Here is a 16,579-nt window from a genome sequence, read left to right as displayed (position 1 = left end):
GTATGATGGGCTTTTCGTGTTCAGGCGTGAAGGACGGGTGTGTCGTTCGTTCTGAGAGTCGTTCTATGCAGGTGTGGCCGGTTGTCGAGCGTCTTCAGACCAAGTGGAACATGGCCAACAAGACTGAGAGCAAGATGCCGCCGACCGGTGCCATCGATCCACGGAGAGCCGCACCCGTAGTCGATGGTTGGGATGATCCAGCGGTACCAGTACCACTCAGCGACTCCCCTGGGGCCACTCCCAACCCGGTCGTCTGGGCATCGCCGGGCAAGAGCGTCGATCGCAAGACCCCGCTCGAGGTCATGTCGACGCTGCCGGTCGCGGTGACGACGACGATGGCGGTGCTGACCGAGGTCGACGCGGCAGAGTTGGAAGAGGCCGTCGAGCTCGACGCGACCGTCCCGGACGATGCCCTTGAAGACGTCGATGCCGATGTAGAGGACGACGAGGACGAGGCCGAGGATGATGAGGAAACGGCTCCCGAACCAGGTAGATGAGCGAACCCGACGGCAGCGGGGGCTGTAGATGGACGGTAACGTCAGCCGAGGTACTTTCCCACAATTAACAACCGGCGACCAACTCACTCATGCGGTAAATGCTGTAGACGTTTTTCAGCATGGTGTCTCCGACGACCCATTGCACGGGAGACGACGCGGCCAGCCCCTGAACAAAGACGCCGCCGGTGCAGTAACTAGCGTCATCCCCATAACTCCCAATGTTGAAATCGTTCGACCGGATCGTGACCTTGAACGAGCCAAACGTCATGTCCATCGCAATGTCGGTCGAGCAAGGGTATTCAAAGTATCCGGCATAGACGCCAGTCATCCTTCGGCTACCGGGTATGTTTGCATAGATGGCCTGGACGTCCGCCTCGGGACCTCCGATCAAGGTGGTTCCCGTATCGATAGCCGCTTGAACGCCTGAGAGCGAGACCGTCTTGCCCTGCATCGAGATGCCTATTTCATATTACGAAAGCCGTACCCAATGAGCTTCCTCTCCGACGATAACCGAAAACCCACTCGACCTACCTTTGATGGGGATGTTCCAGTATCGCTGCTTGTCCGCATCGACCGGGACGTACTCGATGTCGCCTTCGTACAGCGCCTCGTCCACATACCCGAGCGTCAGGGTTCCCCCCTGGGCCTCGGTCGCCGCGGCACTATCGACGTCCCTGTACCGTCTCATGTAGAATCCGAACAACGGTTCCGACCAAGCGCTCGTCCCGGCCAAAGACATCCACCAGGGCGTCGTCCCCGTCACCGTCAAGCTCTTGAACCCCAGACCCATCAGACCGCTCAGGGGGGAATCGACCAGTCCGGCGGACATGGTGTTGACCACCCCGAACGTCTGTCCCTGGACGCTGAACCCGCCGAGAGTGACGGTATCCGCCCCTAGGTGACCCTGCGCGTCTCCGGACCCGTAGGCGATGGAGAAACCGGTACTACCGTTCTTGTATGTGGACGACGATGTCGGATCAAACTTGTCCAGCCCGCTGCAGGTATCGAGAGTGCATTCCGTACTCAACAGCCACTGGGAAGCACAGAGGATCATGATCAGCTTTTGGAGTTCGGTGGCCTCGGCTTGTACCTCGCCTAGGGTAGCTGCTTACCAGATCGGCCGAACCCGTATCCAGAGCCACATCGAACGTCTGCCCGGGAGACCCTACCGAGATCTCTGCAGAGTACGAAGCGTCCTTGTCCTGATTGGCCAGGGTCACCGGCGAATCCGCCCTCCTCCCCAACTCTTGTGCTAGCTCCCCGCTTCCGTACTTGTGGTCCAGCTTGTCCTTCTCCTTGATCAACCAGTCCAACCCTCGGTCCCGCTTGAAAGCGTGATAAGCCTCGTTGTGCTTGAGCGTGATCGTACGTCCGCCGGTGGACTGGGACGAAGAAGAGGGGGAGCGAGAGTGAGGATGGGCGTGGTGCAGTCGACGAGGATGTTGAGCGATCCCCGAAGATGCTGAAGAGATCGTCGCGATCGTAGTAGGAACCGTCCATGAACAAAGAGCCAGGCAGAAAAACAACGTCAAGAGCGTCTGCTTCTGCGTCTGCATGGAGGATGTCGAGTTGATAGGGAGCATTTCGATAAAGAGTCGTATTCGGAGCGTTGAGGGTCGTCAAGTATAATTCGTTCGGGGAGCCGCGGGCGGGGGGGGGGACCGAGATGTCCAGCAATCTCGTAGACAAAAGATTCAAATCCGAGTATCCAGTGTCTTGTCCTGTTTTTTCCTGATCTCAAGTCTAGCTTCGAAGATCGACAGCAAGATCCGAGGAAACTGATCGTCGGCCCAGGCGGTCCGCTAGGATGTAGCGAGTGCCAGACAACGTGGTGTTGTCTGTTCGAAACGCGAGGACGAGAACAAGGAGGATTCGACGAGCCAGAAAGAGGTCGAGAAGGACGGGGGAGAGGAGGAGGTGAGGAAGTGAGAGCAGGAGGAAAGACCGTCGAGGTGTTGTATCCTTGCCTGTGCCCAATACTCCGTGGACGATGAGTGAGTCTTCAAGGGGTTTTCCGTCGAAGAAAGGAAGTCGTTTGGGACGAGGTCGCTGCGAAGTGCTGTGTGTGGGTGGGTGGGGGTTGTTGAAGGCGAAACGCCAAGCCAAAGCCCGAGATCCCCGAGAGCTCTTTTAATCCTTTTGGTTGGCGGAAACGCGTCGAGAGTACAAGAGTGTGCGTGGCTGGCCAACTAGCTGCAAGCTGGAGATGCAACGTTCTTGCTGTGCTGAGGACAATGGGATTGGGCCAGAGGAGGTGTGCTGACGGGATGATCGATGGTCAAAGGTCAAGGGTCGAATTGTATCGCGGTCCTGCCGGATGAGACGAGCAAAAAAGAACAAGTCGATATGACGGGTCGGAAGGGACGGTGCAGACACGAACGACTACGAGTTTCAAAGTTCAGAGAGATCGGATAGGTAGGAAGATGGCTTGAGGGACTATCACACACAGACTCGTCAGATCGTTATATACAAAGGCGAGGGCTGATCGGAATCGCGCTGATCTCTCGATGCCCCCCTCGGCAACGTACTCCCTTGGCTGACTCCCAACTCTGGTGTGCGGGTCACGAAGTGGAATCCAGGAAGGGATGTGATCGAGATGTGACAAGCTGCAAGCTGACAAGGTTTCGACGTCCCTGATCCCTGGATGTGCCTCCCCTCCCCCTTTCTCTGCTGCATCTCTGCGTTTGATCCCATCTCTCTCTCTTTCTCTCTCCCCCTTCTCGCTCCCATTCACCCGTCACAGAGACCGAGGCAAACGCAAAACAAGAAAACAAGAACCTGTCGCGTCCGCGTTCGGCCTGTATCTGGAATCCAGGCCAGACGAAAGGTTGCAGGTTGTCATCACATAGCAGAGTACATGGATCGTGGATCATGGATATGCCAGGGGCGACTCCCAAAATGCCCTGATCCATAGCAGTCTACTCTTCGGTCTGCTCCGGTCTGATGGCGAGATGTGGAGCACCGGGAACCCCCTGGCGCGCTAAGAGGACGAGGGAGGGATGAGATGACATGTCGCTGGCTGCTGGATGCCGCTTCCCGAGATCTTCAACCGCGAACAACCTTTCGAAATGTCTGATTTCATATCACTTGATCACTTGCATCACTTGGTAATTGGTATAGCTTGGTACCCACTTTCATACACCGTCCCATCGAGACTTACACACCGTCACTACGAGCTGAGCATTCCGCCAACTTGAACCCGGAAAGAGATGCCCGCAACCACGACGTCATCAAGTGACTCGAGCTCGAGCTCGTTCCCCAAGATCGAGTATGCCCTGTTCGATATGGACGGTCTACTCAGTGAGCGTCGATTTCGTCTTGCGGCGCGGTTTCACCCTTCACTGACTTGTACCTTCCTACCGACGTCAATAGTGTAAGGAATTTTGGCTTTGAAGCTACCTAGACCCGGATTCGGGAAGAAATGAGGCCGGAAGAGCTGACGATCAGGATACCCCTCAATCACCTCGTCGCGGTCAATCGTGTTACAACTCCTGCTCCGAGATGCTAATCTATCTTCTGTTGGATGGGGAACGTCGGATAAAACGTGATCGTAGTGATACAGAGGTAAGCACTCTCGCCCTACCCTGGCAGACTATTCCTAGGGGGTCATCTCCGAGGGGCAAGCTGACGTTTTCGACCTCGCTTTGACCATGCTCTGGAATGATTTGGGCGAACGAAACGGAACAGCGAATCTATACCGAGGTGACCAGTAAGCAGTATCCCCTCTCCCTCGATAGACTCTCCCAACCTGCAGGGAGCCGCAAGGTTTGAGATCTGATCACATCTTTCATGCGTGATTTGTTCTCGGGTAGACGAGATCTTGGGCGAATTCGGTTGTTCATTGGGGTGGGATGTGAAAGCGCAGGCTATGGGAGCTCGTGAGTTCCGGGAATTTTCTTACTTTGGTCGCGACCGAGCCTTGTGCCGTCGCTCATTGGTATCTCCCCACCTTGTGTTATATCTCTGGCCATGCACATCATGTCATGCTCTCCTCTCTGCCTGCGCGCGCGCAGCCGCGAGACTCTCGTCAGAATCCATACTTCGGGCCTACGACCTCCTAGATAAACTCTCCGTGGATGAGTTCATTCGACGGAAACAGACCATGATCCCTCAGAAGTTTAAGGAGGTAGCGCCTATGAGGGGTGCCGTGAGGTTGGTCCAGCATCTGGTCAGTACACGCTAGGCGGCTTACAGGGCGCAGACTGTTGGTTCAGAGAAGGGGGAGGAAACTGATCAAGAGTTTGCATTAGCATAAACACGGGGTACCGATCGCTTTAGCTACCGGATCGGGCTATCAGGCCTTTTTGGACAAGACCGTGAGTTTTCGCATGCTCCGTTTATTTGATGGCTCGTCCAGCTGAGACGAACTCTCTTCTGCCGACCTATATCTCGTGACAGACCCACCTGCCGCACTTGTTCGAGCTGTTCCCGGTCGATGCCATTGTCACGGCAGACTCTCCTGAAGTCAAGCCAGGCAGAGGGAAGCCTTGCCCAGATGTGAGTCGTCAGCGAACGGCTCCGGAGGGCCACTTTGAGGGGCTGACCGAAACTACGTTCGCCTTGCTGTAGGTCTTTTTAGCTGCGGCTAGAAAGTTAGGTGAGTAACAGGGTGTCTACCCGATGGCAATGGTCATGCTCATCGAACGCATACTGATGAAATGCGAGCCTATCAGGCCGCGATGTCGGGGCCGAGGAAGAATCCGCGAGTGACGAGCAACGTATCGAGCGCAGCAAAGCTCTCGTCTTCGAAGACGCCGTCTTTGTAAGCATCTCCTTCCCCTCGTGTTGGTTCTTCGTCTTGCTCGCCCTAATTCCGTGTCCTTCGGATGACTAGGGTGCGCAAGCGGGTGTGAGGGCTGGGATGAACGTCGTCTGGGTACCCGATGTGGAACTACGCGCTCTGGACCCGGAGAACACGCACGGGGCCAAGGTGATCCACGAGCATCTCGAGGATTTCAAGCCCGAACAGTGGGGATTGCCGCCATTCGACGACGAGGTTTAAGGGGAGACAGCAATCATCCGATGTGCGGTGCAATAGGACCTCTTGTAGTCATTGAAAGATGTCGTTATCATATCGGGTTGTCGGCTGACTTTCCAGGTGATCAGCGTCAGTTGGAGCAAACAATCGCTTCCATATGAACACCGATTTCGGCTTGACTCCTATGTAACGCAGGGGTTTCTCAGCTTTGGTGGACTCGGGAGGTGACCAGGGCAAGGTGGGAGATTGTAGGGAGACTGGCGGCGAGGTTGAGTGAATCTTTGTCCGGCTTCGCTGGAATGCATTTGACTACTCCGCTTAAACATATTGTCAACTTGTTACCGAGCGCTTCCAAAATCGTCTTTTTGCATGCCCTGTCCTTGCGATTGGAGGCTAACACGTTCGATAAGTAGCTTCTGTCGAGTGGGCTCTATAGGCGAGTATGTCCCTCTGCGCTCCGTCAAGTTGTTTGGATCGTACAGTAGATCCTCCCACATGAAATGCTCTATCTGCAGGATTTGGACACCGCCGATGATGATCGATACAGGTAGCTTTCGGGATGAGATGGAACAGATCCCGAGCGAAATCACTCGCAAATATTCCGTGCACCCGCAAACCTTACATCCCAGCGAACGCCACCATGGCCTTCCGGATAAGGACACGCTGCCAAAATCGCCTGATATTGATGACCCCGACATTCCTGACCTGATAACGCTCGCCCTGATGGATCCTGTCGAAGAAGGCGATAGTTGGGCACGTAAACTTTCTGATCCGAGGGATGGGACGATCAGCGATGTCCGTTGTTCGATCATTTGCACGTCCAATAGATCGGTGTGTTATACAATCCGATATCGAAGCTATGGAATGATAAGTATATGTACATCGCTCGTTTGAAATCAAGCCAACGCCTGGCATGATAGAAGTACAAGGTACAATGCGAACCATCACATGATTGGGAATATCTGCAAGCCACACATATTCAGATAGCCGGCGGGCTGCTGTGCCATTAGTTTGACATGCTTGTTTATGTTTCTGACTGCTGTTCAGCTCATCGTCATCTTGTTTCGGCAGGACGTCGACACAACACCCACGATGGGATAGCGTATCTGAAAGATTCCTCGCACGTCTGCTGTTTCAGGCGGCAGGAGAACTCCCCAAATCGCGGCAAGGCTACACCATGCGTGCGAGACCCAACCGATCTGATAAGCTCCGGCAGAAACACCATGATTATCATGAGGCATATGCTCCAAAAGTGAGGAACCTCGAGCAAAATAGAGACTCCACGACGGATATCAGTCGTTTGAGCGTGTGAGACTACTTGAATGCGAAAGTTTCATGAACGGATGAAACCTGGGCTCGGGCCCGCGCGCGCTGGTCGGCCGGACTATGACGGCCGCCAGGGGAGATGCGCCGACCGGTGAGCGTAGCAAGGTACGACCGAGTCACCGATCATCGGTGAGAATAATCGATGACCGGTACCTGCTGGTAGACTGTGAGCCTCAGGCATGTCCATGCCGACGTCTCAGAATCACGTCTCGACGAGCAACATCGACGAGTTTTCGTATCTTCGTGGGCAGTCGCTCTGCCGACAGGGCGACGCGCACAGATCGAAACAGTAGAGAACGTGGGCAAGATAAAGTTCGGGACGCGTGGTCGCCTCCTGATCCAAGAGTGACGGAAGCAAAAGCTGGTAAACGATCAGTTTCCCTCCCGTGGCCGCCCGGGCCAAGCGGGTCGCCGCGATGACGATGATGATGACGATTTGTCGCGGTCGCGGTCTTTGAGAGGCTGACCTTGACTTGATGCTGGCCGCCTGCTAGCTGCTGGCTGCTGGGTACCGTAGAGACCGTATACGATATTTTGAAAGGGTCGAGGTCGTACGGCGAAATCTCTACCAGGCTGTGCGCTGTGCTCCTGTGCTTTCCGTAACTCGCCGTAGTGCTACGAACCATGGCTTTTGAGGGATTCCGAGCGATCCTCTCGCGCCTCTCGAAGGATCTGATCCCTCGTTTGCGCTGTGCGCTGTGCGCCTAGGCGACCTGTGTCGATCGAGGGCAAACAAGTGCCGGGATACGAAAAGGCGAACGGGAGTAGATATGAGATCGCTCGGCGGGGCGGGGCAGGTTTGAGCAGGGGAGGGGAGGGGAGAGAGAGAGAGACGCAGAAGTCTCAGAGCATCCGGCGGGATAAGCAGCGCGGTAAGGGGGGGAGGAGGGATCGAGGGAGCGAGCGAGTTGCGAGAGATGGTCGACGGATTCTTTTTTCGCTCGTTTCCCTTCGGTCCGCGTCCCAGAAGGTCCACCTCGTAGCTCGTAGCTCGTCCACAGTAGTCGTCTCGCACCCATCGATATGTCATGTATGTCACCAACCTCGACCATTAGCTACTAGTACTAGCTACTATAGCCATCTCATCTCTACAGTCGTTCTCACGTCTCGCCTATAGATCGGCTGCCGACCGTTTCAAGAGGTCAACGTCGTGCCGCTTGGATATTTCTCCCTGTCCTCCCTCGACCGACCGAGATAGAAACCTCCCGCACCGGACCCGAGACTTTCGACCTTCGACGACTTCGACGATTCTTTTACGAGACATCTCAGCCTGACCATCCATAATCGTCCAATCGGTCTTGCGTCAAGAACGAAACCAGCCTCTGATCGGGTTTTGTTTTCCTCGCACCCTACGCCATCGCTCGATGCAATATCGCCCAGATCCTCTAGGCGGCAGGGGCCAGCCAAATCCTCTACCCTCTTCACACGAACGTCAACGCGAATCCACCATGCCCTCGCATCATGATGGAGCCGTTTCAAGTAGCGCAAGTCAAGCCTATGCCACAGGTGCAAACTTTGGTAGTGGTACTGGACCAATGAACGGACACTCTGGAGCTGCACCGCCGATGGGTCCGATGGGGATGATGGCCATGGTCCAGCAATACCTCGACCAGCACGGTGGGGTCGCAGAGAACGGGGGTCAGATGTCTGGACGAGCTGTGGATCAGGATCTTCATCATTCTGCTTATCAGCGGTACCCCTCTCAGCCTGCTTCTCATCGTCAACAGACCGAGCCTGTCCATCATCCTCAGCCTTATGGTGTCCAGCCGGGCTATCCTCCTCAAGGTCTGCCCAGCCAGCAGAACCAGGCTGGGCCGTCCAACTATGCTCGACAGGATGTCTACCCGTCTCATCATGCCATGCAACAGCACCAGGGTCCACCGCCGCGGCAAACTTTCCATCCCGAGTCGACTCCTACCGGTCACAGCGGCGGCTACCCAAGTTTTAGAAACGGCTCGCACGAACAGGAATACAGCGCCAGTCCGATGATGAACGGGGGACCGAGGTTCGAGAACCCTCTGACTGATCATCCTGCTTATGGACCGACCCCTGGAGGCTACCCATCTGGAGCTCGATCTTCCCAGACACCGTCCTTGTACCCCACGCACAACCAGAACCAAGCACAGCCACTTGGGTACAACCATAATCAGGATCCGTACCGTCGCCAAGAATCCACGGGACCGTATTTCCCACCTCACATGCAAAATCAACAACACGCACGACATGGTTCTCAACCGAATACCTCCCCTGTTACGTCTTCCTATCACCCGAATAACAATGGGCACGCTCAACATCCCTTCACCCATTCACTCGACTACAATTCTCGACCGACCTCTTCGCACGTGACGAAGCCGGCACATGAGGCGCAACAAGAGCCTGGACCCCCGGCAGGCGAACCGAATTTGACAAACTCGTTGCCTCAGGCTCAATCTCAGTCCCACTCCATCTCGCCTCCACGACCAGGACCTGCAGCGGGCGATAGAGAGGAAGCCGACTCGGCCAGGGAGACGAGCGCGAGGAAACGCAAAAACGCTGGAGCGAGCACGGATCGAGAAACCAAGGATCCCGCGGGGCCGCACTTCGTTGCCTGTACGAAATGGTGAGCTTGGGGTGGGCGGACTGTTGAACGGTCGACTGATTAGGGCTTCGCAGAACGAATGCTGACCTCTCACGTCCTCGCTTCATCCCGTTCCCGTTTGGCTCGCATCACAGTCGTTCGAGAAAGATCAAGTGCGGCGGACAGCGACCGGCTTGTATCTCTTGCGTGAAAAAGGGGCTGGAGTGTTGTTACGACGCCGTGATCAAACGTCGTGGCCCCGACAAGAATCCCGGTGGAAGGGTCAAGAACCGCGAGAACAAAGAAGGCAAGGATTATTGGAACAAGGGATATTCGGGAAAGGTCCTTCGGGAGGGAGAGAGCAAGAGTGGGGATGATGTCGGGGTGCATTCGAACGACGGGCGCGGGATCAGGCTCAACTCGTCGTTGCCGCCTAGCATGACTGGGGGCTCGGTCCCCCCACCTGGTTATCTTCCACCGCAATACGCTCCGAAGCCGTACATCGGACATCCAGCAGACATGAACGGGCACGTGAACGGACATGGGCAGATGGGGGACTGGAATGGAATGCCGCCTATGCATCAACAACAAGCACATTCGATGAGGATGCCATGGTCAGGGGAGGATCACGTTCAGGTCCATCCGACTGCGGCACCGCCCTATCACAACCCCAACATCCAACCTGGGCTTGATGCTCATGGGATGGTGCCGGGACATCCTGGTCAACTACCTTATCGGCAACCATTACCGGTAGCTGAACCACCGCTTACCTATGAGGAAGCCAAGCGCGTTTTAGAGATGGGGAACAACAACGAGACCGGACATGGCACCCGGTCGGAAGGCTGGGCGGTGTCATCCTCGCCCTCCGGAGGTAGCAAGATGGGGATGAGAGACCTCGTCTCGGGTTATCACGATATCATGAATCAGGCAGAGATGATCACCCGGTCGAGGTGAGTTGTATTCAAAACTCTTGAAGGATCCACCTAGAATGTGCTGTTGATCTATATGCATCGCATTCATCGCATTTGAAACCATTTGAAGCCAAAACGAACTGGTCGCAAATGGGAGTGGCGATGATCAAGTCGAACATAGGAGAAATATGACACCCAGCCTCCGGTTGGAACGTCTTCCGGACAATGCTTATGCGAGAGACAGTGATTGGATGTGGATGACGAGTCTTTTTAGCAACAATCCGGCAGAAGGGTGAGTCTCGTCTTTTTAGAACCAATCGAGGCGAAACAGCCTAGACTGATTTACCGGTTCCGCCACGTGGGGTCCAGTTTCCAAGCGATCCATCGCGAAGTCCGCGACTTCTTCGGACTCAACTTTAGCTGGTTTTCCTTTTTCCACAAGTCTTTGTTCCTCGCCCAGCTTCACCACCCGGAAGAGCGCTTGCGCATACAACCTTCCTTGATCCTGGCCATGTTTTCTATCACGACGCTCGCCAAGTCCGGACGAGAGGAGCCAGGCGGACCAGATCGCAAGCGTGCGCTCGTGTATGCCGACGCCGCTCAGTCGATGTTGCAGCAGTCAATCATCTCGCAGAGCATGGATCCCACGATGGCTCAGGCTGCTCTCATCTTGACGGCCTTTGAAGCATATCCACATACCCATCACGCATCACACCGATTCGCCAACGCTTTACAGAACCTCGACACCATCATCCAAAGCTTCCAACTGCTGGCAATGGACGTAAATGACGAAAGAGCCTCAATCTTTATACCCAACCAGCTGCCCTTGCTGGCCAACGACTCTGAAGACGTCTTGCCTGTGAGACCCATCAAGGCGGACACCAGCTCGACCGATTCCAGCCCTCAAGGACAGGTGACCAGCAGGTGGGCACCAGAGCCTGCCTGGCCTGTGGAGTGGAGTGTCGGTCAGATTCGCCAGGACGAGATGCGACGAATGGTCTGGACGGCTTCGTCGATGGCTGGGCATCTCAGTCAATTCAGGAACATGACTGGTGAACAACCGCTCGAGCTTTACATGACCAAACCTGAAAACGTGAGTTCAAAGTGTTCAACCTGCCTAAGCTTCGCTCAATGCTGATCAGTCACATACGTACAAAGTATGCCATTTTCTTTACTGCCGAGGTCTTGCTAGTGGACACGGACCCCGAATCTGCCAAGGCCACAATCTGGGCTTTATTCAACCGAGTCACACTTCTTTGGCACTATATCAACCGTGTCAGACGGTCGGGATCTCTTAGCCCAGGGGACAAGCTTGCTCTCGCGACCGAGATATGGCGCGAAGCCGATCGAATCGAAAAGGCCATGTTTTCGGTCGAGATGGATGGCGGAAGTTCGATGAAATGGCAGGCGAACGACTGGCTCTTGAACTTGAGACTCCTGGCGACCGACAACTTCAGGATGTTGCCGCAGATGTTCGGGGAGAACGGCAAAAAGGTCGGGAAGGAGTATGCTAAACGGTGGCTTTCGAGCCAGGCGGCCGTCGCTCAATTCCTCATGTCCCCAGGTGGGATCGGAGAGAAGCAAGACGTTGCGTTCATCGAACCTCGAAGTTATTTCGTGTGGAGCCTGATGTCACAAGCGTATACGTAAGTGTGGCTAGGCTTTTGATGTCAAGTCTGCGATTTCGACGCTGACACCTTTCACCATCGATAGTGCCATTGATCTTTATCGTCAAGATTCGTCCACTTCTGAAGCCCTCAAGGTTGCTGGCGAACTGATGCGCAGTATCGAGAGGGTCGCTGAATCATGGCCAACCGAGAGTAAGTCTGTTGTCATAGGGATATCTTTAGACCTTCTGCATGCTGACTTGTATCGTGCTGCTCCTATGTAGCACTCACGGTTTACCTGGATCGCTTCAAGGAAAAATATCTCCCCGTCGTTCAGGACAGGATTACGATACTCTAACGAATAGACACACTCCACTAATACAGCACAATCAACAAGCATGTCGCGCAACGGTCCGTTGCAGCGAAAAGACCCTACGACCAGTTGTAAATCTTCTCTGTGAAACGAGTCGCCATGTAGCTCACGTTATGCATGAGCTGGGTATGCCCAGCGACTTCAACTAATGCAACTAAAAGTCAGAGCTATTAACCAATTGACCGGCTTGACCAGTTCGCAAGCTTTTTTATCTGATTGACATTCAAGCGTGACGCGAGAAATGCTAGGAACGGTCGAGCGCACCTAGAATCTCGAGACCTCGCTCGGATGTTGACAGTTGCGCTCTGATATCTGTTACAGTAGAAATCGTCCAGCATGATCCAGCAAGCTGATAGCTGATCGCTAATTGCTAATCGACCTCGTCAAGCAACATCGCAACAGAGTACCGACAATCTAATTCCACTCTTGGGCCGAGACTATTCTGAACTAGCCGACCGAGATACAGCACACTCGTGCCTTCAGGGAATCTCTATCGACTCTGACATACCTTTGAAGCTCGCCTACCTTCCGACGAGTGCTGATCATGCACAAAGGGCGAAGCTCCGTCAACGGGCAGGATTTAGATTTCCTGGAAGGTTCACCGGAGGAGCCTTGCCATGGCAGAGCCCGAAGTTCGACAGTAAATATCAGGTTGGTTTTCTGTTCACACACGTTGATTCAAACTAAGCTTGCCGGTCTTGTAGGAGACGGCTCGTCCGCAGCGTGCGACTTTGGAATCGCAACCGCTTCAGGTGGGATTCGGCTCGGAGGACGACATGCTTCACACAGGAAGTCATTCCCGAGGTGGAAGCTGGTCAAATCGATCGGCACGGGCGGCTACCGGTAGGACTGGCGGATCAGGATCGCTAAATGGATATGCACATGGATCGATAGACGGGACAAGATTGTCGGGAACATATGGACGAGCTCGAGGTGGGCTGGAAAAATTGGGCGAACAGGACGGTCTCGAAGACTCTCTAGTCCGGATGAAGAAAAAGGCGTACATTCGGGATGCATCAATAACTGGGCTTTTTGTGCTGTCGTGGTGCGTCTGTTACGAGATAATATGTGTACGCTGATGCTGATGTCGGGGCGTTGTGCATGTTCCAGGTATATCTTTGCGACCATCTTATCCGTCTACAACAAGTGGATGTTCACGCCCGAGTACTACAACTTCCCCTACCCCTTGTTCGTCACCATGATCCATCAAATCGTTCAGTTCGGATTGGCCTTTGCAATTCGAAGGATATGGCCCTCTCTCCGACCCAAGGAGAAGCCGAACAGATCCGATTATTCGTAAGGCATCTGGAAGACCGTCAGGTCATTCCATGCGCTGACGAAATATCGGGTCATAGCACAAAGGTGATTCCGACAGCAATAACGACCGGGCTGGACATTGGGCTTTCCAATTTGAGCCTGAAGACAGTCACGTTGACGCTATACAGTCAGTCAGGTCCTTCGAGAATAGACCTATCGACGTACTAACAACTAGATTTCACCCTACAGCCATGTGCAAATCCTCGACGCTCATCTTCGTCTTGATGTTCGCCTTCCTCTTCCGACTCGAAGCCTACTCAATCCGTCTCATCCTCGTCATTTCGTGCATCTCGGTCGGAGTCTTCCTCATGGTATTCAACGCGACTACCGTGTCTATCCCGGGAATCATCATGATCTTTACCGCCTCCGCTATGGCCGGACTTCGATGGGCCTTGACTCAATTGGCGATGCATAAAAAGGAGATGGGAATGACGAATCCCTTTGCTACCATCTTCTGGTTGGCTCCCGTTATGGCCGTCACGCTGGCGATTGTCAGTCTTATTTTTGAAGGCTGGATTGTAGTGTTTTCCGGCCCGTACTTTGAAGGCTTCAAGGCGATCCAAACCATGGCGCTCATAACACTGCCTGGAGCAGTGGCATTTGCCATGGTCGCAAGCGAATACTAGTGAGTTTCTAACTCGCGTCGCAAGAGACTTTATTGTTTCGGCTATGCGGTCTGACCGGGAGACGTGTTTCAGCATCATACAACGGGCTGGTATCGTTCCGCTATCGATCGCCGGCATCTTCAAGGAGGTCTCTACCATCGCCCTCTCTTCGTGGGTCTTTGGCGACCAGTTGACTCGGCTTAACGAGGTCGGGGTGGTTATCACTATATGCGGTGAGTCGAAGTGGATTGCACGATATCGAGGGCCCTATCTGACGAGTGCCGTTTCGTACGCAGGTATCGCGACGTATTCCTACCACAAGTACCACAAATCGGTACACGGCGAGGCCGAATCGCACGGGGCTTCCCCAGCGCACGCAGAAGACGGTTTTGTCCCTCTTGTCGGGGCGGAAGACGGCGTCATCGGCGACGCAGACGAAAGACGGCATCATCGAGAAAACCGGGAGATGTACGTGCTCGGGGACGAAGACGAGGAGGAGGATGAGGACGAGCATCGTGAACGTGCTTCGACTTCCAGCGGTCGAAGAAAGGCAAAGGCCAGTGACGATTTTGACGAGGCATTGTTGAGGCGGACATGATGATTTCGACTGGACACTCTTTGTAACGAATAGATGGGTCTTTCTGCATACTATACCATGCGTCAATCTGGGTTACATTATCCCTTCCGAGATGCGTCATGTCGCATCGATATGTCGTCAATCCAGGCTTCCTTCCGATGTTAGCTTGCTATCCCTTTCCCTGATCTCTCGTGTCAGCCGCCGGAATACTGCATCGTCTGTCTCGGCTCCCTGTGACGACAAGCACGCGCACGTACAGTACGACCAAGGTAGGTTAGCAACGCCTCGTCGACACTAGCGATAGAGCAGAACTCACTTCGACCTCGTCTCGCAAGTTCATTTCCTCACGGGCCTTCTCTGCATCCGACTTGTCTTTCATCCGGCCCTTCTCATCCCGCTCCAGTTGGCCTCTCAGCGCTCTGAGGGTCTTGGGGCTTGACGTGTCGAGGTTCGCACTGAAGCACAGAGCCACGAGTCAGGTTCACGTCGAGCGCTACAGGAGAAGCAGACTCACTTGAACATGGAGATCCATATTTGTAAACGCTCCGACAAGACCCCCTTATCACCATGCGTACTGAGCCCATAATTCTCGCACAACCTCCTCAACTCCTTTTGACTGGCCAGATGGTAATTCGGCTTGACTATCCGTTTGGCCTCTTCCCCATGATCGTCGTTGTTGCTGCGTCCGTTCCTGTTCGAGGTGGTAGCTTTCGGATTGTTGTTAGTGGTCGTCCCGGCGAAAAGCTTCTCCCAAGATGTCTTGGTCGTCTGTCTTTGTTTCGCCGCCCTTGAACTTCCTAGCATCGGTACCTCCTCTCCATTTTCTCCCTTCTCTGACCCGTAACGAGGACGAGGGAGTTCTTGTTCCGCATCAGAGCTAGAAAAAATTCCTAAAACTTGATCTTCCACTTCGGCTTCTCCCGACCCGGCTCGGTCGGAACTGCTCCTGACCATCGGACCCCTCGCGACGACTTGAGCGACGCGTTTCTCCTCTTCCTCGTCCTCGCTGTCGTCCAACAGGTCGACTACCTCCACATCGACCGAACGGAAGGTCGAAAGAGGAGGCTTGGTGGAGAGTCGGGATACGGAAGAGCTGGCGAGAGTGGTCGCAGTGCTGCGCTTGCGGTCTCGTTTCGAGGGAGATGTCACGTCGGTCGAGCGCTTTCGTTTGAGCCGGCTTGTAGACCATTCTACTAATTCAGGTCTGAGCAGAAGTATATCGACACAGAGCCACATGCCGTCAGCGTGCATTACACAACCATCTCTCTCGAATCTGACAAGGGAACGACGGGCCCTCACCTAGTTGTCAACCAACTCTCGACGAGATCCTCGATCAGACGATTACGTCGAATATCACCCTCCTTCATCGGTTCCTTGCAAGTCGGACAGGTCTTGTTCTTGGCCCGGAGCGCATCTCGAATACACTGTCTCATACACGAGCTCGTTTTAGCAACAACATTTGGAAGAGTAGGCTGCTTGAGATAGTGGCACAAAGACGACTTGCCCTGGAACAGAACGAATGTCCACAGGCGATGCTGACGGGACCTTCAAAGGGTTGTTTGCAGATCGGACAGGAGAGGTGTTGATCGTGCTTGGAGAGCGGGGACGAGGGAGGAAAGTCGGGAGGTAGCGAGGACAAGAGTGAATGAAGGCGTGACATGTTGGAATCGTTGTAGATCGAGGAGAAATACTATCCAGAACAATGCTGAATGTCAACGACCGTTTGACCGGTCAAAGCTTCCGGTTCAATAGGGGAACGCAGCACTCGGGCATCACATTGTCAACAGAGACTAGAGAAGACGCGTTTGAACGCGAACGCGTCATTTAGTCC

The 16,579-nt window shown here is 54.4% G+C and overlaps 5 protein-coding genes across 5 annotated transcripts; 3 read left to right on the top strand and 2 right to left on the bottom strand.

Moving 5' to 3' along the window:
- Positions 1-94: 94 nt before the first annotated feature.
- HD553DRAFT_267672 (aspartic peptidase domain-containing protein) lies at positions 95-2,053 on the bottom strand (the record flags this gene model as incomplete). The annotated part of the gene is made up of 4 exons (XM_046177535.1): positions 95-519; positions 585-956; positions 1,029-1,530; positions 1,610-2,053. 4 exons carry the CDS (start codon positions 2,051-2,053, stop codon positions 95-97), a joined length of 1,743 nt encoding a protein of 580 aa, XP_046039618.1.
- A 1,515-nt stretch (positions 2,054-3,568) lies between these two features.
- HD553DRAFT_304283 (HAD-like domain-containing protein) lies at positions 3,569-5,924 on the top strand. Its single transcript, XM_046178985.1, has 10 exons — positions 3,569-3,797; positions 3,870-4,061; positions 4,185-4,206; positions 4,310-4,375; positions 4,511-4,665; positions 4,748-4,813; positions 4,896-4,994; positions 5,067-5,094; positions 5,171-5,259; positions 5,332-5,924. The coding sequence occupies exons 2-10, from the start codon at positions 3,999-4,001 to the stop codon at positions 5,497-5,499; spliced, it is 756 nt and encodes a 251-aa protein (XP_046039617.1). The 5' UTR covers positions 3,569-3,797; positions 3,870-3,998; the 3' UTR covers positions 5,500-5,924.
- A 4,724-nt stretch (positions 5,925-10,648) lies between these two features.
- Positions 10,649-12,160, top strand: HD553DRAFT_267455 (uncharacterized protein; the record flags this gene model as incomplete). Its single annotated transcript, XM_046177526.1, has 3 exons — positions 10,649-11,362; positions 11,428-11,915; positions 11,983-12,160. Coding segments are annotated over 3 exons (1,380 nt in total), but the record flags the coding sequence as incomplete, so codon positions are not given.
- Positions 12,161-13,235: 1,075 nt separating this feature from the next.
- Positions 13,236-14,769, top strand: HD553DRAFT_327699 (triose-phosphate transporter family-domain-containing protein; the record flags this gene model as incomplete). Its single annotated transcript, XM_046181833.1, has 6 exons — positions 13,236-13,294; positions 13,360-13,545; positions 13,605-13,693; positions 13,756-14,191; positions 14,265-14,404; positions 14,468-14,769. 6 exons carry the CDS (start codon positions 13,236-13,238, stop codon positions 14,767-14,769), a joined length of 1,212 nt encoding a protein of 403 aa, XP_046039615.1.
- A 39-nt stretch (positions 14,770-14,808) lies between these two features.
- HD553DRAFT_304271 (uncharacterized protein) lies at positions 14,809-16,498 on the bottom strand. The gene is made up of 5 exons (XM_046178984.1): positions 16,253-16,498; positions 16,048-16,172; positions 15,263-15,952; positions 15,065-15,203; positions 14,809-14,979 (listed from the first exon to the last, which is right to left on the bottom strand). The coding sequence occupies exons 1-5, from the start codon at positions 16,406-16,408 to the stop codon at positions 14,887-14,889; spliced, it is 1,203 nt and encodes a 400-aa protein (XP_046039614.1). The 5' UTR covers positions 16,409-16,498; the 3' UTR covers positions 14,809-14,886.
- Between the last annotated feature and the right edge of the window lie 81 nt (positions 16,499-16,579).

This window comes from Filobasidium floriforme (genome assembly GCF_021052385.1).
Source record: "Filobasidium floriforme strain CBS 6241 chromosome Unknown HD553scaffold_2, whole genome shotgun sequence".
NCBI lineage: Eukaryota > Fungi > Basidiomycota > Tremellomycetes > Filobasidiales > Filobasidiaceae > Filobasidium > Filobasidium floriforme.
The sequence above is the reverse complement of the archived record's forward strand: the minus strand, read 5'-3'. Positions and strand labels throughout refer to the sequence as shown.

Bases quoted from the DNA above. Each gene is read 5' to 3' on its own strand.
- HD553DRAFT_304283 (XM_046178985.1), top strand. From the start codon at position 3,999: ATGCTAATCTATCTTCTGTTGGATGGGGAACGTCGGATAAAACGTGAT. The intron at 4,376-4,510 runs GTGAGTTCCGGG...GCGCGCGCGCAG, and splicing joins AGCGCAGGCTATGGGAGCTC to CCGCGAGACTCTCGTCAGAA. The intron at 5,095-5,170 runs GTGAGTAACAGG...CGAGCCTATCAG, and splicing joins AGCTGCGGCTAGAAAGTTAG to GCCGCGATGTCGGGGCCGAG.
- HD553DRAFT_304271 (XM_046178984.1), bottom strand. From the start codon at position 16,408: ATGTCACGCCTTCATTCACTCTTGTCCTCGCTACCTCCCGACTTTCCT. The intron at 15,204-15,262 runs GTGAGTCTGCTT...TCTGTGCTTCAG, and splicing joins ATATGGATCTCCATGTTCAA to TGCGAACCTCGACACGTCAA. The intron at 14,980-15,064 runs GTGAGTTCTGCT...TTGTCGTCACAG, and splicing joins ACTTGCGAGACGAGGTCGAA to GGAGCCGAGACAGACGATGC.